The sequence below is a fragment of the Pygocentrus nattereri genome, chromosome 1 (genome assembly GCF_015220715.1).
Source record: "Pygocentrus nattereri isolate fPygNat1 chromosome 1, fPygNat1.pri, whole genome shotgun sequence".
Taxonomy (NCBI): Eukaryota; Metazoa; Chordata; class Actinopteri; order Characiformes; family Serrasalmidae; genus Pygocentrus; species Pygocentrus nattereri.
In genome coordinates, this window is record NC_051211.1 from 3,637,218 (window position 1) to 3,661,724 (window position 24,507).

The 24,507-nt window shown below is 43.7% G+C and overlaps 2 protein-coding genes across 3 annotated transcripts in view; both read left to right on the forward strand.

Moving 5' to 3' along the window:
• The first annotated feature begins 127 nt into the window (after positions 1-127).
• Positions 128-18,444, forward strand: ngly1 (N-glycanase 1). Its single transcript, XM_017681607.2, has 12 exons — positions 128-270; positions 1,594-1,708; positions 3,271-3,612; positions 6,391-6,553; positions 9,321-9,540; positions 10,646-10,767; positions 11,345-11,490; positions 12,587-12,697; positions 14,402-14,578; positions 15,661-15,849; positions 16,132-16,309; positions 18,032-18,444. Exons 1-12 carry the CDS (start codon positions 170-172, stop codon positions 18,205-18,207), a joined length of 2,040 nt encoding a protein of 679 aa, XP_017537096.2. The 5' UTR covers positions 128-169; the 3' UTR covers positions 18,208-18,444.
• Positions 18,445-21,811: 3,367 nt separating this feature from the next.
• Positions 21,812-24,507, forward strand: part of top2b (DNA topoisomerase II beta) — a 64,043-nt gene continuing 61,347 nt past the window's right edge. For both annotated transcript variants that reach the window (XM_037539774.1, XM_037539778.1), the window contains exon 1: positions 21,812-22,338. In XM_037539774.1, coding sequence (XP_037395671.1) covers positions 22,297-22,338 — 42 coding nt within the window. In that variant the 5' untranslated portion in view covers positions 21,812-22,296. The remainder of the gene's footprint in view (positions 22,339-24,507) is intronic.

Consider the following 24,507-nt stretch of genomic DNA (forward strand, 5'->3'; position numbering starts at 1 on the left):
TTCTCTAAGAGTGATAATAATTTGACATCCAATAATCATCCAAATGTTTACAAGCTACAAAATAAAAGCTTTTCTTAGCGGCGTTACCGCAGTCGGTTGAGCTGTGAGGCATTACCGGGACTTTTATTTTGTGTGTTTGGACTGAGTGTCAACAACTTCGGTGTGAATAATGGCTGGATTTGAAGGGGTTTCTGCGCTGTGTGAAAATACAAACGACGTGTTTTTGGATGTGTCAAAATTGCTGCTAACGTATGCGGACAATATCCTGAGGTAATGTTGTTGCGGTGGGACCTTCTGGTTGTATTATTACCCGCTGCGAAGTGACCGGTAACAAGACAGACAAATGCACCGTCACCATCAGCGTAGACGGGTCTGAGAGACTAAAGGTGGCTTCTTCTTTCAGTTTCCCGTTCCACCTTAAATTACGCGGCAGTTAAATTCTGAGGCGCCAGAATGTAACCGATGCACCACTTAAGGTGGAACGGGATAAAAATGTGTTGTACATAAAGGTGTAAAATTCAGGTCCAGAAAGTTAAAAAATCCGTCCCAGGATTTTGATCCAACTGCCTGGACAGCGCTGGTGGCGGTGTGGTCTAACTAGAGAAGCCAGCCTGTTGGAACAAAATCCTGGGATGGAGTTTTATTCTCTGGACCTGAATTTTACACCTGTGGTTGTACACGCTTCTATATGGAACCTTTTTTTTTGGAAATGGTTCTGTGTAGCACCAAAAGGGATGTCAGGCAATTGAAACAATAGCAGAACCCCTTTCTGGTGCTATATTCACATATAGCATGTGTCATATATGTTTGCATGGGCGTTAAAAGGGAACTAATATATAATCATTTCTGCATTATTCAGTGGTTGAGATGTAAACAGAGTCATTCAGAGTGGTTTGGTGTGAAGTGGTTGATTGTAGAGACTGGTTTCTTTACAGTGGTGGTGATGGGAACCAGGGGTCACCATGACCAGAGCACAAAAATAGCCACTTTGTTTACAATGCGAATTGACCGCTGAACCCACCTGTCGGTATCGTCCAAATTATAAAAATGTGGCATAATCTTTTTGCCATATTGCCCACCCCTAAAACTACTTGTGTCTCCTGCATGTTTATGCGTAATGATAATCATGATAAAATATTGTTAAATTGGATATTTAGCCTTACCGCGACCTCAGCGTACCACCATAAATGGATTTCTTGGATGGATGGAGAGTTTTAGGCCAAAAGCTTGAATCAAAGCTATCGTAAAACGATGTTTTAGGCAACCAGCAGTGTATTCATAAGCCTTTAGTGTAATGGCTTTTGCATAGGGGAGCTTTTAGAGGCGTTAAACTTTTCAGACATCTGGTTCCTATCAGCACCACTGTGAACAGAGAGTTTCCCAATCAGCCCATTCGGCCTCTGACCCCTGATCTTAATGATTTAATCATGTAGATGTTTTTAAAACTGGGTGGAGTTCCTCTTTGAGTTAGCTAGCTCAGAATGTCTTCAGTTCAGGCAGTACTGATAGAGTTGGGACCCTTATTCTGCGTGACTGCTTCCTCACCAATCCTGACTCAAACCTGTGTGCATGCATGTGTTTATCTCTCCACAGGAATCCCAATGAGGAGAAGTACAGATCCATCCGCATAGGCAACCCGACCTTCTCCACCAAGCTGCTCCCTGTAAAAGGAGCCGTTGAGTGCCTCTTTGAAATGGGCTTTGAGGAGGTATCTGAGTTTCTCTCAATAGCTTGCTTGATTTAAATGAATGCAAAATGCGACCTTCATAGTAAATATTTGAGGCAGCAAAGTCAAGTCTGGGTTTAATTCAGCATTTACTAGCAGTAGTTCCAAAAAAAAAGCAACTCTAATGATTTAAACTTATGATAACTGTGAAAAAAGGTAAAACGTTCTGTTTATATATTAGACTGAGATTACTATGGGGGTGGAGTCTGGCTGCAGACCTGCTCCCACTTTTCAACATTTCTGCATAAATTAATGCGTAATATGTAAACAAAGCCGTCCAGATCAGTTGGATGCAAAATCGTTCATTGTAGAGATGTCTTCACAGTGGTGGTGATGGGAACCAGGCGTCGCCATGACTACAACACAGATATAGACACTTTAATTTACTATCCAGAACCACCAGAGAACCAGTGAATGGATTTTAACCACATGTTTTGGGCCAAAGCTTTTGTGAAACAGCGTCTCAGTCGTCAGGCAGTGAATTCATAACTTTTAGAGGTGGACGTCTGGTTCCTATCACCACCACTGTGAACAGCTCTGACTCAGTGAATTTCTCTAGAGCAGAACGTTTTACACCAAACCGCTCTGAATGACCTTGTGTACACATTCGTTATTTAATTATGCGAAAATGTAAAGAAATGGTGGAATTCCCCTTTAAACCAGTTTTGGAATGAATCATCAGTGGGAATGCTGTTTAATCCAAGACCAGACTTAATAGAGGTCATGCAGGCCTAATGGTTAATCATTTGAAACCTACGGTCAGAACTGTTCACAGTGGTGGTGATAGGAACCAGACGTCTTCTTCGCGTCAGACTTTCAACAAGGTGTTGGAAACGTTCCTCAGAGATTCTGGTTGGTTATTTGAGTTCCTGGTACCTTTCTATCATCTGGAACCAGTCTGCCCGTTCTCCTCTGACCTCTCACATCGACAAGGCATTTTCGTCCACACAACTGACCGCTCACTGGATGTTTCCTCTTTTTCGGACCGCTCTCTGTAAACCCTAGAGATGGTTGTGCGTGAAAATCCCAGTAGATCAGAGTTTCCCCATTATCTGATTACTGTCTGACTCCTGTAGACCTGGAGTTTCCCCATTATCTGATTACTCAAGTGCAGGTAAACGAATTGATCGGATTACTGAGTGCATTTAAATACACTCTGTGTTTAATGATAGTTGTGCAATGAGCTGTTGGCCTAAAACATGTTCTTTTACATGCAGAGTGGTGGCAAAACAATATCCAAAGAAAAACTCATTATTCCAGATTTTCCACTATTTTCCCATCATCAACATTCTGTATAAACTCATGTAGGTTCACTGGTGGTTCTGGATAGTGAATAAAATGTCCATATTTGTGTTGTAGTCATGGTGACCCCTGGTTCCCATCACCACCACTAAAGACACCTGAGTCTCTACAATCAACCATTTCACACCAAACCACTCTGGATGACTCTAAAAGGCTTTCCTGAGTTTGAGATGTTGTGTCTTTGATATTTCACGATGACGTAAACTTGAATTCTCCTCTCGTCACCTTGTTGTTGCTGTCAGGCCGAGACGCACCTGGTGTTCCCCAAGTCAGCGTCGGTAGATCAGCTGAGGCGAGTGCGAGAGTCTATCGCTGCGGAGAGAGACCAGAGGCTTGGGACAGGCCAGCGCACACCAAACCCTCAGAGCGCTAACCCTGCCTCGGTTTCTCCTGCCTCTCCTACCTCTGCCCAGGCATCAGCACCCCAACAGTCAACACAGCCTGCTGCACAGCCTGCTGCACAGCCTGCTGCACGGCCTGCTGCACGGCCTGCTGCACGGCCTGCTGCACGGCCTGCTGCACGGCCTGCTGCACGGCCTGCTGCACAGCCTGCTGCACAACCAGCAACACAACGACAGTCTTTGGTAAGAATATATTATTTATTGTTTGATTAATTCAGATTTACAGATAGTTCTAATGTCCTGACCCCGATGGTCTTTGGAATTACGAGGTTACTGAGGAGTTGAAATTGAATATTGTTACATATGTGGTACACGCAGGACTGCATAAAGATTGTTTGGTGTCAAAGTCATTAATTTAAAAAAAATGCTTTAGAAACTATTTGTTTATTTCTAATTGTTTTAGGAGTGTAACAATACATATATTTATAGGTGATCAGATGTTCAGATGGACAGTTTCATGACAATGTCAACTCAAGGTGCTTTTTACAGAAAAATAAACAAAACAAAATTCATGAAACACATCTAAAAAATAAGAGTCTTAGAATTCTTAAAAATAATCTTAACTTCTGATTTACTAAATTCTTGTAAATTCTACTTCATGACTTTATCGAGCTCCATTGATATACTACACAGGTCGGTTTGGCTCAGAAAAATACAAATTTATATTTCTAAGAGGCGTCTGAGAGGCGTTTCACCATAACATCACAGATTTTTCACAAACACTATCACTCTGCTGAGATGCCGTTGCTAAGCAACGACTCTGACAGCTGTAGGAGATGCTCAAGCCATTTGAACTTCTGCTACTTGTTTTTTAAATTGCTTTGTGTAACTGTTTAATTGCATGGAAATCAGGTTCCAGGCAACACGCACCATGCAACTAGTTGCACGCTAGTTTCATGATGTAAAGCCTGCCTTATTATTATTATTAAACTTGTTGTCCAGGAACACTGATTTTGTCAGTAATCTGATCAACACGTTTACCTGCACTTGAGTAATCAGATAATGGGGAAACTCCAGGTTTACGTGAATCAGACAGTAATCAGATTTCTGCTGTGCAAACAGCCAATAAACGGCTTTTTTTAAACACCACTTTATCTGAAAATATGAACATCTAGAAGATGAAGAATATGTAAGTCCTTCATGTCATCAAGCATGTTTTTGGTTTCAGTGTCACTCCAGAAGTGTTTTGCTGCGTCATACGGTGACACTCCTCACTTATTTCTGGTATCGCTGTCTGTTTTCGCACATGCTCAGACTGAAAAACCCGAAAGAAATCAGAGTAAGAGTTCACAGCACTGAGAAACCTGAAAGAAATCAGAGTAAGAGTTCACAGCACTGAGAAATCTGAAAGAAATCAGAGTAAGAGTTCACAGCACTGGGAAATCTGAAAGAAATCAGAGTAAGAGTTCACAGCCCTGAGAAACCTGAAAGAAATCAGAGTAAGAGTTCACAGCACTGAGAAATCAGAAAGAAATCAGAGTAAGAGTTCACAGCACTGAGAAATCTGAAAGAAATCAGAGTAAGAGTTCACAGCAATGAGAAACCTGAAAGAAATCAGAGTAAGAGCTCACAGCACTGAGAAATCTGAAAGAAATCAGAGTAAGAGTTCACAGCGCTGAGAAATCTGAAAGAAATCAGAATAAGAGCTCACAGCACTGAGAAATCTGAAAGAAATCAGAGTAAGAGCTCACAGCACTGAGAAATCTGAAAGAAATCAGAGTAAGAGTTCACAGCACTGAGAAATCTGAAAGAAATCAGAGTAAGAGTTCACAGCACTGAGAAATCTGAAAGAAATCAGAGTAAGAGCTCACAGCGCTGAGAAATCTGAAAGAAATCAGAATAAGAGCTCACAGCACTGAGAAACCTGAAAGAAATCAGAGTAAGAGTTCACAGCACTGAGAAACCTGAAAGAAATCAGAGTAAGAGTTCACAGCACTGAGAAACCTGAAAGAAATCAGAGTAAGAGCTCACAGCACTGAGAAATCTGAAAGAAATCAGAGTAAGAGTTCACAGCGCTGAGAAATCTGAAAGAAATCAGAGTAAGAGTTCACAGCGCTGAGAAACGTGAAAGAAATCAGAGTAAGAGCTCACAGCACTGAGAAACCTGAAAGAAATCAGAGTAAGAGTTCACAGCACTGAGAAATCTGAAAGAAATCAGAGTAAGAGCTCACAGCACTGAGAAACCTGAAAGAAATCAGAGTAAGAGTTCACAGCGCTGACAAATCTGAAAGAAATCAGAGTAAGAGCTCACAGCACTGAGAAACCTGAAAGAAATCAGAGTAAGAGTTCACAGCGCTGACAAATCTGAAAGAAATCAGAGTAAGAGTTCACAGCACTGAGAAACCTGATTACTGAGCTAAAATCCAGCCTCTTAATCAGATTTCTAAACCTTACTCTGATCTAAGAAACCGGAGTGTGCTGTTTACACGACCATTTGAATAAGATAACTGCAGAAATCTTGATTGGATTATTGAGTGCATGTAAACACACTCGTTAGGAACCATTTGCCGTTTGGCCAACATGTTCTACGATATGATAAAGGAACTTGAAGTGCCGTAAAGCTGGAACAGGCATTATTGGAGAGATGGCTCATAGAAAAAGCTCAGTTCTACATCGTTAAGGGGAAAAATGGCAGAGTTTAAGAGCTTCTGTAGTAAAGTCTGTAATAGGTCATCGTACTGTAACAGACTGAAATGGCGTAATAATGGATATAGATCTTATTAGGATTATTATGATAACTTTGCTTGATTTCACAACTTCATCAGTACACAGAGTGGCGCACTCCTCTTGCAGAAAGCTGTCTTTTTTATTCTTATAATTGGCAATAGAAAGAGATTCAGGGCACAGTACTAACGCGGTGAATAGATGCCACAGTGCCATGCAGGCGTACAGTGTACAGGAGCGAGTTTGACTACACTAACATATTATATCTTGTTTTTTTTGTGTGTTCTGGTATCGTAGCAGAGCAGCATGTCTTTCCTGAGGACCCTGCAGTCAAACTTTCAGCACGTGATGACGTACGAGAGCCCTGAACTTCAGCGGAAAGCTCTGAGCTGTTTACCCCGGGGACAGCTCTGCTCCAGAGCTAGAGAACGACTGCAGCAGGCCAGGAACGCAGATCCAAGTAAGACTTTGACACATTATTTGTAACCAAGGCTGGGACAATAAGCGATTTTGAGAAAACGACAAATCGAAACCAATAAATATCAGTAGGGTTATTTTAGAGTAACATTCATTATATCTACGGCAGTTTCCATTTGCGCCTGAGGGGGGGCGACACAGCTGTAACGTATTTTTTTGGTACAGACCAAAAAAAAAAAAAACTTGATGCAAAATGCAAGTATTGAGATGTTACACCAACCAGGCATGATGTTCTGACCACCTCCTTGTTTCTACGCTCACTGTCCACTTTATCAGCTCCACTTACTGTATAGCTGCACTCTGTAGTTCTACAGTTACAGACTGTAGTCCATCTGTTTCTCTGATACTCTGTTACCCTGTTCTTCAGTGGTCAGGACCCCCATGGACCCTCACAGTGCAGGTGCTATTTGGGTGGTGGGTCATTCTCAGCACTGCAGTAACACTGACGTGGTGGTGGTGTGTTAGTGTGTGTTGCGCTGGTCTGAGTGTAATATAAATGTGTGGGGGGGTGAACAGAGTGAAGACACTGAAAATTGGCTATTTTATATTTTCTTCACAGAAAATGAGCAAAGACCAAGAATCTGAGGCTGAAATAATAATAAATCCCAGCATTTTTTCTTTTGGTAAACATTAAAAATTGGTCGCACAGACCTGAACACCACACTAGGTTAAATATCGCATTCACTTTTCCCAGTTAAAGATCAACCTGGTGTGAAAAGACCTCAACCAAACATTAAATTTACATTACATGTAAAACATGCTGTTTCCGATGTCCTTCACGGGTCAGGTCATTGCTGCATGTGCCAACATAGTCGAGCCAGGTCTGGAGTTTCAGTTCATGGACTGGAGCCCTGAACACTCATGCATACACAAAGGAAAAACTGATTTGGTTGATTAGAGATTTCCTTTGTCCTGGAATTTGCCAGTGGCTCAGTGGGTTACTGGTTTGAGTCCTGTTTGTGGAATGAATGGATTTTGTGTTAAAAATCTACATCAGGTCCTAATGGTGCCTGCCAACCCCTGACCATTGCTTTGAGAAGGTAATTCCAACTTCGGTAGTGGCTTCTACATGACACGTTTTCCTGATTCACCTACCTAACTGGTATTTCTGGTCTGAAAGAAGTTAGTTTGGTTCCTCTGCTGTCTGTTTTCTGACTGTCCTGCTCAAGAGCCATTTTCGTCTAAAATATACTGTAAATTATACAGCGGTCAGTTCTGGCCACGTGAGCTGATTGGTTGAGAAGTGTTTTTTCACTAAGACCATCACTCCGCTTAGATGCCGTTGCTAAGCAACAACTTTGACAGCTGTAGGAGACACTCAAGGCATTTGATAATTTTTACTTCTTACTTTGCCACGAACAGAAAACGGACACTGTTAAGATCACTTCTGACCGACAGCCGATTTGGTCCGTCAGAAGAACAGCTGAACAACCTGGAATCAGCCAGAAATGAACCCAACACCATTCAACAAACTAAACGGGCAGTAAGAAGCTTTACAGACCGGCTGGAACAAAACAACATTAATACTAATCTGGAAAAACTGACCAAACTGAGCTGAACCTGATATTGGGTCAGTTTTACGGCTCAGTCTGATTTGGTCCGACTCTGAAGATCAGACACGTCTGGCGAATGGTGACCGATACAAAGACCAGCGAAAAATAAAGGGCAAACACAGGGCTTAAATACACACTGGGAAGACGAGGGACAGGTGAAAACAATCAGGGGCAGAGTAAACAAAGTAGGCAGGACTTGAAAACCAAAACAAACGCACATGGACAGGACTGGGAGGGGCCAATCGTGACCGACAGGAACAGTTTAAGATGGTGCAATGCTTGGATATAAAAAGAGCATCTAGGATAGGAGAGTTCTTTGTGAGTAAGGATGACCTGAGGCTCACGAATTTCCCAGAAAAATCATCAGCAAGAAATCCAAAAGTTTAAAAAGTGGTTTAAAAAGGATTTTTGGTGTTTTAAGGTTCATAATAATGAGAAAATATTCCAGAGAAATCTCTGTGCGTAAAGGAAAAGGCTGAAAACCTCAACTGAATGCCTGTAACTTTAACCCCGTGGGCTTAAAAGTACTTTGAGAAACTATTGTCAGTAAACACCGTCTGTTGCTGTGTCCACAAAAACACTGTGTCCACTCACTGTCCACTCTGTTAGACACTCCTACCTCGTCGGTCCACCTTGTAGATGTGAAGTCAGAGACGACAGCTCATCTGCTGCTGCACAGTTTGTGCATAAACTCTACCACCCAAACAGTACCTGCTCTGTGAGGGTCCATGGGGGTCCTGACCACTGAAGAACAGGGTAACAGAGTATCAGAGAAACAGATGGACTACAGTCTGTAACTGTAGAACTACAGAGTGCAGCTATACAGTAAGTGGAGCTGATAAACTGGACAATGAGTGTAGAAACATGGAGGTGGTCATGATGTTTTGCCTGATCTGTGTATTATGACTGATTTTGGTACATAAGACCTCACAAGTGTTATAAGTGGAGCTCAGGGGGGTATAAATAAAATTCACGAAAATGTAGGAGATGGGCCCTTTAATTGCAACAATATAGTCTGTGTTTGTGCTGCATGGTCCAGCAAACACTGACCGTCTTTTATGTCACGCGAGGTCCTTGAAGAATCTCATTTCGTTCCACTGTTTACTTGCAAATGGAAGGGATGATAGTTCCTCTTGACTTCCTCAGTGATCCAGTATAATTACCTTGTTTTCTTGCTGTTTTCCTTCCTGTGTCTAGAGTGTAATCTCGCTGAGGAGGACATGCTGATGTTGGAGCTGTTGCAGTGGTTTAAAGGAGAGTTTTTCTCCTGGGTGGACAGTCTGCCGTGCAGCCAGTGCGGGGGTTCAACGCAGTCCTCCGGCTCCCTGTCGCCCTCTGCGGATGACCTGCGATGGGACGCTGGCCGTGTTGAGAATCACTACTGTAACGCCTGCCACCTCTCCACCAGATTCCCAAGGTAACGTGTTCGTGAAGTCCGTTATGAGGGATGTGGTGGCGCGTGCACACATGACCGGTCAAAATTACTGTGATGAAATCTCTCTAGGTGGCTGTATTACTCCAGAGGTGGCGCTCAAGAGCTATAAAGCTCGTGGAACCTGGGCTGAGTCACAAGGTCTGTTCCCAGACAAGACTGAGCCAAACTGTGCCGAGTCGAATGTGAAGAGTGGCCATGTGAAAGTGCAAGAGAAGACAAATGTACCAGAGAACTTGTAGAGAGGAGAATTATCACTCTGTAATGTATTCTGGGTTTCTTAAACACTAGAGGGCGCTCCAAAAAGAGTCCAAAATGAATGGGTTCATGTGGAGCATTTGAGCAAAATCATAGTTTATAAATGCTGAAACATTTTTAATGAAAAAGAACACATTCATTACCTGAACACAGAGTATCATGAAACATCTTAACACTGCCGTTATATTTTTAAGAGCTTTTAAACTCAAGTTATAGGAGTTTAAATGGGTGCCTTGTGTACTTTAATGATGTCAGTGAGCGTGACCATTCGATGAGCTACTCTGCTTGCCAACCAATCAGCAATCGGTAGCTGTAATGTTGGGGTCCCTCTGCTCAAAACCTGTTTGCTCTAGAAAAAAGGAAACAAACAGTTCACTTCTTTGCTGTTTTTTTTAAGTAAAATACATCCTTCTGTTTTTCTGAAATTAAAAGAAAGTTCTGGGAGATATTTTGAAATAAACTATAATTGTTTTTGTCTGTTTGGCTCCATTCGCCCCATTCATTGAAGACTTGCTCGCAGGCGCCCTCTGGCGTTTTGCAGTCCTGTTTTTAATATAACGGGGGAAATAGGAAGAGGCCAGGCTCCTCATAAACCGGCTCTGACAGTCTGAGGGCAAAGGGGCAGAGGGCGCCCCCTGGGGACTATCTGTGCACACGCCTGATTTATCAGCCTAATATTCACCATTAATACTCATGGAAACATAGTAACATGTGACAGAGCATCAGCCTGAGTGTTTATAGATCATCTTGTAATTGCGTTATTGCGAAGTGTGTGTTTTGCAGCCTTTCTTATACATACCGCTTTTTTATTCCCATATTCCTTTATGTTTAGGTACAATAATCCTGAGAAACTGCTTGAGACCAGAAGGGGGCGCTGTGGAGAATGGGCTAATTGTTTCACCCTGTGCTGCCGAGCGATGGGCCTGGAGGCCAGGTACATCTGGGACTGCACAGGTATTCAGAACAATATGATATAGACACCGATCAGGCGTAACATTCTGACCACCTCCTTGTTTCTACCCTCACTGTCCAGTTTATCAGCTCCACTGACCGTATAGCTGCACTCTGTAGTTCTACAGTTACAGACTGTAGTCCATCTGTTTCTCTGATACTCTCTTACCCTGTTCTTCAGTGGTCAGGACCCCCATGGACCCTCACAGAGCAGGTACTATTTGGGTGGTTGATCATTCTCAGCACTGCAGTAACACTGACGTGGTGGTGGTGTGTTAGTGTGTGTTGCGCTGGTCTGAGTGGATCAGACACAGCAGTGCTGCTGGGGTTTTAAACACTGTGTCCACTCACTGTCCACTCTATTAGACACTCCTACCTTGTCGGTCCACCTTGTAGATGTAAAGTCAGAGACGACAGCTCATCTGCTGCTGCACAGTTTGTGTTGGTCATCCTCTAGTCCTTCATCAGTGGTCACAGGACGCTGCCCACAGGACACTAACCACAAGATCAGTGTATGCTTATGTGTAAGTTATGTGTAGTGTGAGGTCACATTGCTCAGCCTTGTCTGTGTTGGTTTTAGACCATGTGTGGACGGAGGTGTACTCTCAGTCACAGCGTCGCTGGCTGCACTGCGATCCCTGTGAGAATGTCTGTGATAAGCCTCTGCTGTATGAAGAAGGGTGGGGCAAGAAGCTTTCCTACATTTTCGCTTTCTCCAAAGATCAGGTACGAACAAACAGCATATACATCCTGTACATCGGGGTGGGGGTCGGACTCGGTTCCTGGCGAGCCACAGATCTGCAGAGATTGGGTTGAATCGGGTGTATTTAATGAGGCAGAAATTTCAACTCTGGCCAACCAGGACTAAGATGTAAACAGTCATCCAGAGTGGTTTCTCTGGAAACTCGAGTTAGTATTCTTCACAACAGCAGCCACGTTTACATGCAGCCTTATAATCCATTAATAATCCGACTAATATCTCAATCAGAATAGAATCCGTTCTTGTAAACACCTCATTTGGAATAGTCTAGTCCAGTTGAGGCCGTTTAACAAGGTGAGTAATCCTGTAAATAACCCGTTAAATAGAAGAATAATATCCGTGTAAACGTCTGTATCCGATTACATTCCCTATCGGAAAGTTTAAGTCCGTTCTGCATGTGCGTCGCGTCACAGTGAGAGTTTATACTGTTCACCACGGCGGAGCAGAAACTGGTCTGCAGAGGAGACGAAGTTCATGCTCTGATCTTTAAAAGACGGCGGTGGGACGGACGTCCAGCTTATGCGTCTCAGAGCACGACGTCTTCCTCTCGGCCTTCTTTAATAAGGACATGTGAAGGACGTTTTCCTGAGTCTGACGTCATTTTAAAGCAGCTAAAAACACAATCACTGCTCACTGCTGCTCATCTCACTCTGACTGGCCTCACGTGATGCTGGTTGTCATGGTAACGTCTACACTAAGCGGTTCTCTGCACATGCGTGTAATTTTGGATCGGATGACTTGTAGTGAGCATGTAAACTGAGATTTTCTGTCAGATTATTGAGTAGAGTGAGAATAAACACCTCAGTCTTTATCAAAATGTATTCAGTCGGGCTTGTAAAAGTCTTTGCATGTAAACACAGACAATAGTGATAGGAAACTAATTGTTTAGTGGTTCTAAAAGCTACCTCAAAGTTCTAAGACCAAAGGTTACAAATACGAATGTTTTACAGTAGTTTTGTGATAAAGTTTTAGGTTTAAAACATTTTTAAATACATGCAGGGCAATGTGAGGCAAGATTGTGGTCTAAGAAAACATTTTATTTATATTTATTTATTTTTGCAGGTGGTGGATGTGACGTGGAGGTACTCCTGTAAGCATCAGGAAGTGCTCTCCAGACGTACACAGGTTAAAGAAACATGGTTGCTGCACACTATCAATGGACTAAATGCAGTGGTAAGCAGTGATTGGATGAAGTTCACAAATCATGTACTTGAGTTAAAGTCGAGACCCCCAAGGTAAAATATCACTCCAGTAAAAGTAGAAGTTCCTCCCTTTAGACCTCCAACTTGAGTAAAAGTACTAAAGTATTTGCCTTCAAATGTACTTAAGTATAAAGTAAAAGTACTAAAAGAGTAATTCTGGCTCTGATGTCCTGTTATCATTTTTATAACCAGACTGGCTTCATGAACTCATTTCAGGTGAAAGTCCTCCAGCGTCTCTCTTGGTAAACCAGTCTTTTAATAGAACGTCATTAATTAGTGACGCTGACGTCTATTAAAATGATCAGAAGCACAAAACACTGAAGGTAAACAGTTTCCATCAGGGAGAACCGAGTGGCTCTGAAATCACTTTTTACACACAAGCAAAGTTTCAGTTTCAGATTTATTTACAACTTAGTTCCAAGTTTAAGTTGAATAAAAACTGGCTTTAAACTCAGGATCACAGATGAGCTCCTTTACTGTGTTGATCTGTAGGCGTCTGTTCATAAACATAAACCAGCCCAAACTCATTTACTATAAAATGAAATGGTGTTTGTAGAAATTCAGAAAAAAGCCGCGTCAGTCTCGACTGCATATGTGGACATATTTCTATATTGAGCTCTATTTACACAAAGTTAGGTTAGTTCATCATTTATGTTGAACAGACTCTCCCAAAGTTTTACGCTGCTGCGCTGACGTTGAACCGCGTGCTGCACTGGGTCGGTATGACCAACAGGTCAAAACCAGCTCTAAACAAAGTGACCGCTGGGCCCTGATTGGTGCTCTGGCTTTGCGCTTCTTTCGTTTTGACATGTTACGTTTTTATACACACAGAAACCAAAAGGAACGACAGATTTCTCAAAATGTAGGAGGAAAAAGTCGGATATTAGACTCTGAAATGTAGTGGAGTGAAAGGAAAAAGACGCCCAGAACGGAGAAACTTCAGTAGAAATACAGATACACACAAAAAAAAGCTACTTAAGTACAGTACAGTAATGAATTACATTTACCTAGTTACTCATGGAAGTGATTGGAACACCTGATGATTTGGATGGGTGACTGAATACTTTTGGAAATATAGTGTATGTTCAATATGTGCCTCTATGACCACCTCACAATGACTAAGTTCTGTATTAATGTACCAGCTCACTAAAACCCTGCTGGGCTGTTATCGCTGTTGTCGGAGGAAAACCTCGTATGTCCATTTTTTATGTTTTTCAGTTTTTGACATGATTTGAAAATACCTGTTGTCCTTTACACTGTGTATAAATTTTATGATGAATGGACCATAAGAAACTCTGGGATGGATGAAGTTCTACCTGATCTGTCTTATCTTGATTTACCTTATTTAATGAGTTTGTGCCCTCCTTTAACGCTTTGTGGCTGCTTTGCAACAGTACCATATATATGTCTTGGTGGAATTGTTGTTTATTGCTATTTTTATTTATTTTAACTTGTTATTTATTGTAAATGTGAAATTTTCTCTATACTTTTGTCGCCTGATGCTCATTTGTGGGCTACAGGCTTCTATTATGTTTTACTAGCAAGGACCAAACATGCCTTGGCTGGTCGAATCCTGGTTTGGGGTTTTGATGAATGCTGTGTAAATGTAATTTTTTGATAACCTGCTGTTCTAATATCATATGGAGGATGACTGGTGTGGATTGTGTGTGCACAGAGGCAGCAGGCTCTGAGTGCTGAGAGGAAGCGGGAGCTCCTGGAGAGGTTAGTTGTGGAGCTGGTGGAGTTTATCTCCCCTAAGAGCCCCGAACCAGGCGAGCTTGGAGGTCGTATCTCAGGGTCCCTGGCCTGGAGGGCTGCTCGTGGAGAGACTGGTGCTTCTGGTTCTGAAGAGGTAAGGGAAGCTGGTGTAGGTCGTATAGGAGATGGTCTGAAATTAGTTGCCCATTGATTACTCTACACTTGCTTAATTACAACTCCAAATGTTCTGTAATTTGGTGTGTAGTAATTCTTAGAACTGATATTAATAATACTGTATAGTTTCACTCTGTAGATCTACAGTTACAGACTGTAGTCCATCTGTTTCTCTGATGCTCTGTTACCCTGTTCTTCAGTGGTCAGGACCCCCATGGACCCTCACAGAGCAGGTACTATTTGGGGTAACACTGACGTGGTGGTGGTGGGTTAGTGTGTGTTGTGCTGGTGCAAGTGGAGCAGACACAGGAGTTTTTAAACACTGTGTCCACTCACTGTCCACTCTATTAGACGCTCCTACCTCATCGGTCCACCTTGTAGATGTAGAGTCAGAGACGACAGCTCATCTGCTGCTGCACAGTTTGTGTTGGTCATCCTCTAGTCCTTCATCAGTGGTCACAGGACACTGCCCACAGGACGCTGCCCACAGGATGCTGCCCACAGGACGCTACCCACAGGGCGCTACCCACAGGGCGCTACCCACAGGACGCTACCCACAGGGCGCTGCCCACAGGACGCTGTTGGCCGGATATTTTTGGTTGGTGGACTATTCTCAGTCCAGCAGCGACACTGAGGTGTTTAAAAACTCCAGCAGCACAACACACACTAACACACCACCATCACGTCAGTGTTACTGCAGTGCTGAGAATGACCCACCACCCAAATAGTACCTGCTCTGTGAGGGTCCATGGGGGTCCTGACCACTGAAGAACAGGGTAACAGAGTATCAGAGAAACAGATGGACTACAGTCTGTAACTGTAGAACTACTGAGTGCAGCTGTACAGTAATAATAATATCAGTTCTAAGAATTATTACATTCAAATTTCTTTATTCTACTCGGGTGTCTTACTACTTATTTTAAATCTGTGAAGTTGTGCAGGACTAGCATCTTTAAATCATTTGCACTCACCCGAAACCAAATTGATTCTACGTGATGAAGCATTTTAACAGCTTGTGTGTACATTTTGTATTTTTATTATATTTTACGTTTGTACTTCCAGAAAGCCTCAGGGTTTGTGTTCATCCCCACGGAGTCTGAGAGGCAGGTGAAGCTGTTCCACCTGCAGTATAACGTGACCAAAGACTGTTACTGTCGAGTGCACAGTGGCCAAGAGGAGATTCCAGGCTGGGAGACGGGCGCGTGGAAAAGTGAGTCCGTCTTCAGGAAAGAAGAGCACGACTGGCAGACGGTTAGTTTCTCTGATCTCCTCCACTTATGATGAATAATAATGTTATTGGCTGTTCGTTAGCGCATGCGTTGTCAGTACATTTTCACTAAGATCTCCACTTTCGAGTTTGAATTTCCCTGATTGCCTATTTAGAAATGGCTCTATTTCCCAGGATGATCATTGCAGTCTGTTTGATTTTAGGCATTTCTTCAGCTGAAGGGGTTCATTCAGAGGTTTTCTGGTAAGCCTCGGTGCAGACCCTAATCATTCTCCATTCTTACGTTAGCGTGTGCTCTGTTTTAGGTCTACCTCGCGCGGACGGAGGGTTCTTCCTCAGGCCGAGTGTGCTGGAGGGTTGTGTGCGCGCCCGTGGGGTTGAGGATCAAGGCGGTCTCTGTCAGAGCCATCAGTCAGACTTTCCACTCTGGCACAGTGCGCTGGAGCTTGCGCTCTGCCCAGACCACCGTACAGTTCCTTGGAGGTATAGCTGTCAAATGCACTGCAGAACAGATCACTCGGCACCAGAAAGCACCCTGATTTAATACTGTGTAGCTCCGCTGAAGCGTCGCACTGGTACTCCTGTATTGATGGGCTGATTTGCGGGTTTCCACATTCAGATTGAGGGCAGATTACAGCCTGTAGCCTGGTTTTATCCGTGCATGTCTTTGTCCGGTCCAATAAGAGAAAAGTAGCTATAAAATTGCTTCTGGTTTTCTTCATTTACCGTCATTTAAGTGCCAGCTCAGCAGGGCTACTTGGAAAACCTATTGAAGGGGAACGCCACCAATTTTTCAAATTTTCGGAACGTCTGTGTCTTTGGTCCTTAAATCACTCAAGTGACGATGTGAAATGGTTCCCTGTGGAGTCCGATTTCTTTGCAGTGGTGGTGATGGGAACCAGAGGTTGCAGTGTGTGTCTACAACAGATATAAACAAATTTACTATCCGGAGCCACCAGTGAACCTACACGTATCTTTGAGTTAAAGATGTAATGTTAATGATAAATAGATGGATGGGTGGATACTTTATTGATCCCGAAGGAAATTTAGATGGTAAAATTGTGGAAATTCCGGAGGTTTTTTTTTTTTTTTTTAGGTAATATTTTGCCTTGTGATGTCACCAGAGCCGGGACCAGTGGACTAATGAAGAAATGAAAACATAAATGAAAGCACTAGAGTAAAAGCGTGTAAGGTGCCTGCTGATGACATTTCCTGAGAATTTACGTTTACATTTATGGCATTTAGCAGACGCTCTTATCCAGAGCGACTTACAATTTGATCATTTTTCCACAGGTAGGCGAAGGTGGTGTTAGGAGTCTTGCCCAAGGACTCTTATTGGTATAGTGTAGGGTGTTTACCCAGGCGGGGCATTGAACCCCAGTCTACAGCGTAGAAGGCAGAGGCGTTACCCACTACACTAACCAACCACCAGCTGAGCAGTTATGGGTTCTGTCTCCACGCTCCAGCAATGTGAAATAGCCTAGGTTTGAAAAAGAAAACCGAAAAAAGCAACGAGAAGTTACAGATTAAACATTAAAGATTTCTTCGTCAGCTTGTTCCAAATTTCATGTTTTTACAGACCGTGGATTTTTTTAGGAGGTCATGGAAATGCAGCCTTATTCACTACCGACTTTGTGTTGTTCGATTCTTGGTCAGGGAGGTCTTCTGTAAGGGTAGAGCGCTCGATCAGCATGCGAGAGGTAGCGGGGTCGATGCTGGTGTTCTCCAGCGTGGCTTCATCCACGTTGGGCAGTTGTGTGTTGGAGGTTAGGGAGGTTGGACCTGCCTTGCGACCAGAAGGTCGCCGGTTCGATCGCCTGAGCCGACAGTAAGTGACTGAGGTGTCCTTGAGCAAGATGCCTAACCCCCAACAGTTCCCCGGGTGCTGTGGATAGGGCTGCCCACCACTCCGGGCACGTGTTCTTACAGCCCCTTAGTTAGTGTGTGTGTGTGTGTGTGTGTGTGTGTGTGGTGGTTTACTGCACAGGTCAGTTAGATTTCAGAGGTGAAGTTTCCTCATTGTGGGACTAATAAGGGTCACTTAATCCAAAATTACATTAAAGGTTTATAGAGTTTTTCTTCTCCTGGAAAGTTTTCATTGTGACGATTTTCACTTTTAGAATAAAATAAAATAGACTAGACGTTTAATGTTGGTTAAAGATGATCCTCCTGTTCAGAAGCACCATCACTGGCTTATTTTCGCAGATGGCGGAATGCACTCACTGGCCGGCTTCTCAGGATCCACAGAACTGGTCGTAGAAGCGGAGCTGAGCGGAGGGGACGGAGACGCGGCGTGGCAGCACGCTCAGCTCTTCAGACAGAGCATGAAGGAAACCGAGACCTCTTCGTTTGAGATCCTTGTGGAAATGGAGGACGCTTGACGAGAGACTGGCTGGCCAATTCTGCCTCTTCAGACGTGAGAAGGAATGTTTGAGGGTGGGAGAGATGTGTCCTCACTTTTTATTCCCCTTTTTATTTTTATGGATTTTTACGAGGGAGCTTTTAGGAGGCGGTTACACTCAGTGAGCACTTCATCAGGTGCACCTCCTCGTTTCTACACTCACTGTCCATCTTATCAGCTCCACTTACTGTATAGCTGCACTCTGTAGTTCTACAGTTACAGACTGTAGTCCATCTGTTTCTCTGATACTCTGTTACCCTGTTCTTCAGTGGTCAGGACCCCCATGGACCCTCACAGAGCAGGTACTATTTGGGTGGTGGATCATTCTCAGCACTGCAGTGACACTGACATGGTGGTGGTGGTGGTGTGTTAGTGTGTGTTGTGCTGGTATGAGTGGATCAGACACAGCAGTGCTGCTGGAGTTTTTAAACACTGTGTCCACTCACTGTCCACTCTATTAGACACTCCTACCTCGTCGGTCCACCTTGTAGATGTAAAGTCAGAGGCGACAGCTCATCTGCTGCTGCACAGTTTGTGTTGGTCATCCTCTAGTCCTTCATCAGTGGTCACAGGACGCTGCTGGCTGGATGTTGTTGGTTCTCAGTCCAGCAGCGACACTGGTGTTTAAAAACTCCAGCAGCACTGCTGTGTCTGATCCACTCATACCAGCACAACACACCACCACCACGTCAGTGTCACTGCAGTGCTGAGAATGACCCACCACCCAAATAGTACTTGCTCTGTGAGGGTCCATGGGGGTCCTGACCACTGAAGAACAGGGTAACAGAGTATCAGAGAAACAGATGGACTACAGTCTGTAACTGTAGAACTACAGAGTGCAGCTATACAGTAAGTGGAGCTGATAAAGTGGACAGTGAGTGTAGAAACAGTGACTGTATAATACAGTAAAGTAAAAATGCAGTGGATAGGAAATCACTCTCTAATTTATGCATAGCTGTTATGTTTATTTTAATTTTGTCCCTTTTTTTATCTAAAAAGAGAGACTGACATCGTTTTGAAGAAGCAGAACTGTCATCAGCTGAATCGTGTGTGATTTCATCCATTCATGACTTGAAAATGTTTTTTCTTTTTCAGTGTTGAGCTACGGATATTTTAGTGTTTTAATCTGCATGTGTTATTACTGTTTTATTACAACTTGCTTGAAACGTTACTGTAAGGAATACGGGATTATAAGGTATATTTTTGTTGATGTTTTTAAGGGTAATTTTATGAAACACTGGTCTTGGTAGATGCATTTGTTTCATGTAGCAGATGAATATATAATGAAATGTCCCTCCACATTGACTGTGTTGGTGTTTATGCGTCCCCTTGATTACTGTAGTTGTATTTAAAGTGTTTTCTCACTTTAACCAAGAAATATCATGTAAATGTATTGGCTGCTGGTTTTTAAAGGTTAGTGGTTAGTGTAGTGGGTAACACCTCTGCCTTCTGCCCTGTAGACTGGGGTTCAATCCCCACCTGGGCAAGCACCCTACACTATACCAATAAGAGTCCTTGGGCAAGACTCCTAACACCACCTTAACCTACCTATATAAAATGTTCAAACTGTAAGTCGCTCTGGATAAGAGTGTCAGCCAAATGCCGTAAATGTAAATGTTGAGGGAATTCCACCTTTTGTTTTACCTTTTTTGCATAAGCGATTGAGATGTAAACAGAGTCGTTCAGGGTGGTTTGGTGTGAAGTGGGTGATCGTAGAGACTTGAGGTTCTTTACAGTGGTGGTGATGGGAACCAGGGGTCGCCATGACTACAACACAGATATAGCCGTTTTATTTACCATCCAGAACCACCAGAGAACCCACACGTCTTTGGAGTTTTCATAGGTAATTTTGATGAAACAACAGTAAGAAAAAATCAGTGGAACTGCCCCCTTAATATATACAGTGCTATGTGAAAGTCTGAGGCACCCAAGACACTGTGTGTATAGTAAACAGTGATTTTCTGGATGTTGGTGTGTGTGTTGACCCATCTCCAAGTCTCTCCTCGAGGAAGTCCAGTATTATATGTAGTTAAAAAGCAGCTCCTGGTTTGACCAATCAGTGCTCAGTAAATTGAGCTCATGATGTAATTGATGACATTAACGAGTCTCTGTGGCGGCTGTGAAGGTGTCGAGGAAAAATATGGACCCGAGAAATTCTTGTTACTTTTTATAGTTTTTCTGTTTATTTGAATTATGAATACGACTTTATTCTAATGTATATTGTGATAAACTCACTGCTGAGGTCAACTGGTTAAACATTTGCTTAGACGCCTAAAACCTTCACACAGTACTGTATTTACATATGTAAAGCAGCTTTCATCTGTAGCAATTTTTACAGTTTATTTCAGTCGCTTGACTAAATTAAGTGAACTTTTCCCACAGCTTATGCATTTAAATTCCATACAATCATCCTTAAATGACCCCCCCCCCCCATTGTGCACCCAACATATGCCATGTTGATACAAGTCCATTACCCTATTAACAATGTAGAGAACCATAGCATCCACCTAGCAACACCCTAGCAACCACCCAGGATACCACAGCAACAACCACCTAGCAACACCCTAGCAACCACCTAGCAACTGCCTGGGATACCATAGTAACCCAACTGCCTAGCAACACCCTAGCAACCACCTGGGATACAGTAGCAACCACCTAGCAACCACCTGGGAAACCCTAGCAACACTCTAGCAACCACCTGGGATACCACAGCAACCACATAGCAACACCTTAGCAGCCACCCAAAATAGTTTAGTAGCCAGAGCCAGTTTATGAGGAGTCTGGCCTCTTCCTGTTACGCCCGTTATATCAAAAACAGGACTTCTCAACAGCAGAGGGCGCTGGCGAGCGAGTCCTTAATGAATGGGCTAAACAGAGCTCAAAGGCTAAAAACGAACAGTTAAAATAGTTTCTAATCACTTTCCCAGAACGTTTCTTTAATTTTAGAAACTAGGATAATGTATTTAATTTTAAAAAAAGGGCAGCAGAAGGTGAGCTGTACTGCCACTGAGCACTGATTGGTTGGCGAGCGGAGCAGCTCACTGGCACGGACGTTTTAAACCCCTATAACTCGAGTTTAAAACCGCTTAAAAATATGACCGCGGTGTGAAAATGACTCCTGCTGCTCTGTGTTCGGGAAATGACCGCATTCCCTAACATTAAAAATGCTTCAGCATTTCATAAACCACGATTTTGCTCCACATCAACCTCATTCATTTTGCACTCGCTCGGGAGCGCCCCCTGGTGTTCGAGGAAACTGGGAGAGAAGAAACCTGCGGGAATTCTCCTCTCTACAGGTTCTGAGATAGTAACCGCTTGGCAGACGCCATAGCGGCCACGCTGGGTTTGATTAGGCTGCCAATCGCTCTGCATTCCTGCGCTTTTCTAGTCTAAAGCTGCGTCCAAAACCACACCGCCGATAGACGCCCATTCATCAGGGGAGTTTGTGGTGTCGGCCGCGGCTTAAATCTGCCTCCCGTTGCCGTGTGTGTATACGCAGGGTGGGCTTTCTCGATTCCTATTGGTCCATTCGGCGGCGCCTCGGATTTCCTCGGTTCCTATTGGTCGGCCGGGGCTCCGGGGCTCGTCTGAAGCCGGACGGACGTAGCGGCACTGTTTATTGTTTCTGAATGAAAATCCAGGAATGTGGCGATAATCCAGCGGCGCGCATGAAAAGGGCATCGCAGCGGAGGGAATGTTCTCGTTTTTTTACATTATAAGGATGTTACGGAAAAAGTAATGCGTGTGTTTTGTACTGTGAATGCTTTCTAGCCGGTAAAGAAGTCTCCTGACTTAGTTGTAGTAGTAGGACATCCGGGCCTTGTGCCGTAAGTAAGCGGTCGTCGATTTTAACAATAGCCGAAATATCACTCGCCTCTGCGGGATAACCGTCTCCATGTAACCGCCTCCTCGGAAAAAAAACACCGTCCATTTTTCCAGCTCTCCTGCACGGTTCACATGGGAGACAGCGTTTGAGGCCATATAGCTGAATTTATGGAATTTTTTTTACGAAGACTGATCATTTTTTTAAGCTAAACATCACACCAGCCTTGGAAGACACAATAGGAAAATGTCCAACGGTGCTGCAGGAAGCGGGGCTTTGACCTGGGTGGTGAGTTAAAAAGAAAAATGATGATTAATAATCGTGTAATAAACGCGTTGTAAACGTGTAAACGCTCGCACGGTGTTGCCGTTATTACCGTAGCCAGGTTAGCTAACTATCTTTTTCTCTTCAGGAAATGCGCGCTGAGCCCGCTGGCTAACGTTAGCAGCCTTAGCCGGCTTGCCTGTTCGAATTTCCCCGTTCCGCCTTAAATAGTCCGCAGTTAACGTTCTGGCGTTTGAGGCGCCGGACGGTAACCGCCGCGCCAGTTAAGGTGGAACGGGGAAGTTCGAACGAGAAGCCGACTTCAGCTTCGTGCTGAATTAGCTTAGCCTGCTGTTTGGGATGTTAACTCTTACAGATGACCAAATATAGTTCGCGAAGTGCGCAAAAAATCGAGAAAAATCAAATTTAGTAGTTTTAAGATGTGGTTCGGGTCATTTCGATCTGACATTAATACACATTGAGCCGTTGTTTGGTCGCGTTCACCTCAGGAGCGGGCTAGCCTGGCTAACAGGACCCGTTGTAACCTACAGCTAACAAAAGCAGCTCTCCAAAGCTCTTTTGTTTGAGATTTGAGTTTCTTCTGGAAGCTTTTTCAATTTGCTGCTTTCACTCGGGTAAATGAGAAGTGAGCAGGAGGGGTTTGAGGTGTAAAGAGTGCGGGTCTTGGCTGTTTTGGGAGCAGCCGCTCAGTGTTATTGATTAAATAGTGATAAACGGGGGCAGCCGAGTAAACTGAACTTCTCTGTGGACGAGCAACGGCTGGGCAGCCGGGTTCGGACTTAAGGCACATTCAAAGGAAATTTCACCCATTTTTCCAAACATTTCAGCGGAATTAAAGGGTTCGGGTGTAAACAGAGTCATCCAGAGTGGCTGGGTGTTACACGATTAATTGGACAAACTTGCCAACTTCAGATGTATTTACAATGGGAGTGATAGGAACCAGGGGTCACCGTGACGTCAACACAAATATAGACATTTTATTCACCACCCAGACCCACCAGAGAACCTACACGAGTCTCTGAGGTTTTATATGGGATGCTGATGACGGTAAAATAGTCGTAAATCTGGAATACACGTTTTCTTTGGGGGCTGTTTTGCCTCACAGTGTCCTACACGTACCCATGAAACCGTGAGACGTCTGGTTCCTATCATCATCACTGTGAGCAGTTATGGCTCTGAACATTTCTACAAAGGAGCATTTCACGCCACATTTCCCTGAATGACTTTGTTTACGTCTTAATCAGTTAATTATGTAGAATTTTAGTAGTTTTAGATCCAAAAGTTTGTAGCTAGCTACTGAGACACCTTCTCATCCAGCCTTTCTTCTGACATTTAGGGCAGTAATAGTGAGTTTGTGCTGCAGTAACTGCCTCTACTCTTCTGGAAGGCTTTGAGATGTTGGAACATTGCTGTGAGGATTTGGTTGAGCATGAGTGAGGTCGGGTACTGATGTTGGGTGGTCAGTTCTGGATCACAGACTCATCCCAAAGGTACTGGATGGAGCTCCATCACTCCAGAGAACACTGCTCCACAGCTCAGTGCTGGGGGGCTTTGTACCACTCTAGCCCACACTGGGCATTGGGCAGGGTGTCCTTATGGTCATGTGCTGCTCCAGACTGTCCAATTCCATTGGTCAGTGCTTCTCTGTGTAGAATGTTCAAGCTGGATCCGCCTCCGTCAGCAATAGGTGCACCTGAAAGTGTCAGGACTGACTTATCAGCAGGCGTATATTTGGATCTGTTTGGACTAATTAATATATGAACTGATAGAAAACGCAGCTAAGCTGAAGTAGGTGGCTTGATCACAACTGAACTGCCTAGTAATGATGAGCTGGATAAAAGCAGTGTTAAAGGGCTGGTTGATCAGCCAAGACATGTTTGGTTTCTGAAGTTGGTTTAATCAGTTTGGCGCTGAAGCTGCAACGCAATGGAAGTCTGTATTGGCCAAAAGCTTTTTTGGGTGACATGGAGTTATTTATTTATCTAGAACCAATGGTCACTGTGCTTGCACACTGTGAAATTAGACCCACATGCATGCACACTAGTGAACACATACACTAGGGGGCAGTGAGCACACTTGCCTGGAACAGTGGGCAGCCCTATCCACGGTGCCCGGGGAGCAGTTGGGGGTTAGGTGTCTTGCTCAAGGACACCTCAGTCATGGACTGTTGGC

Coding starts and splice junctions, on each gene's coding strand:
- ngly1 (XM_017681607.2), top strand. CDS start 170: ATGGCTGGATTTGAAGGGGTTTCTGCGCTGTGTGAAAATACAAACGAC. Junction 1,709..3,270: donor TTGAAATGGGCTTTGAGGAG/GTATCTGAGTTT, acceptor TGTTGCTGTCAG/GCCGAGACGCACCTGGTGTT. Junction 16,310..18,031: donor CACCGTACAGTTCCTTGGAG/GTATAGCTGTCA, acceptor TTATTTTCGCAG/ATGGCGGAATGCACTCACTG.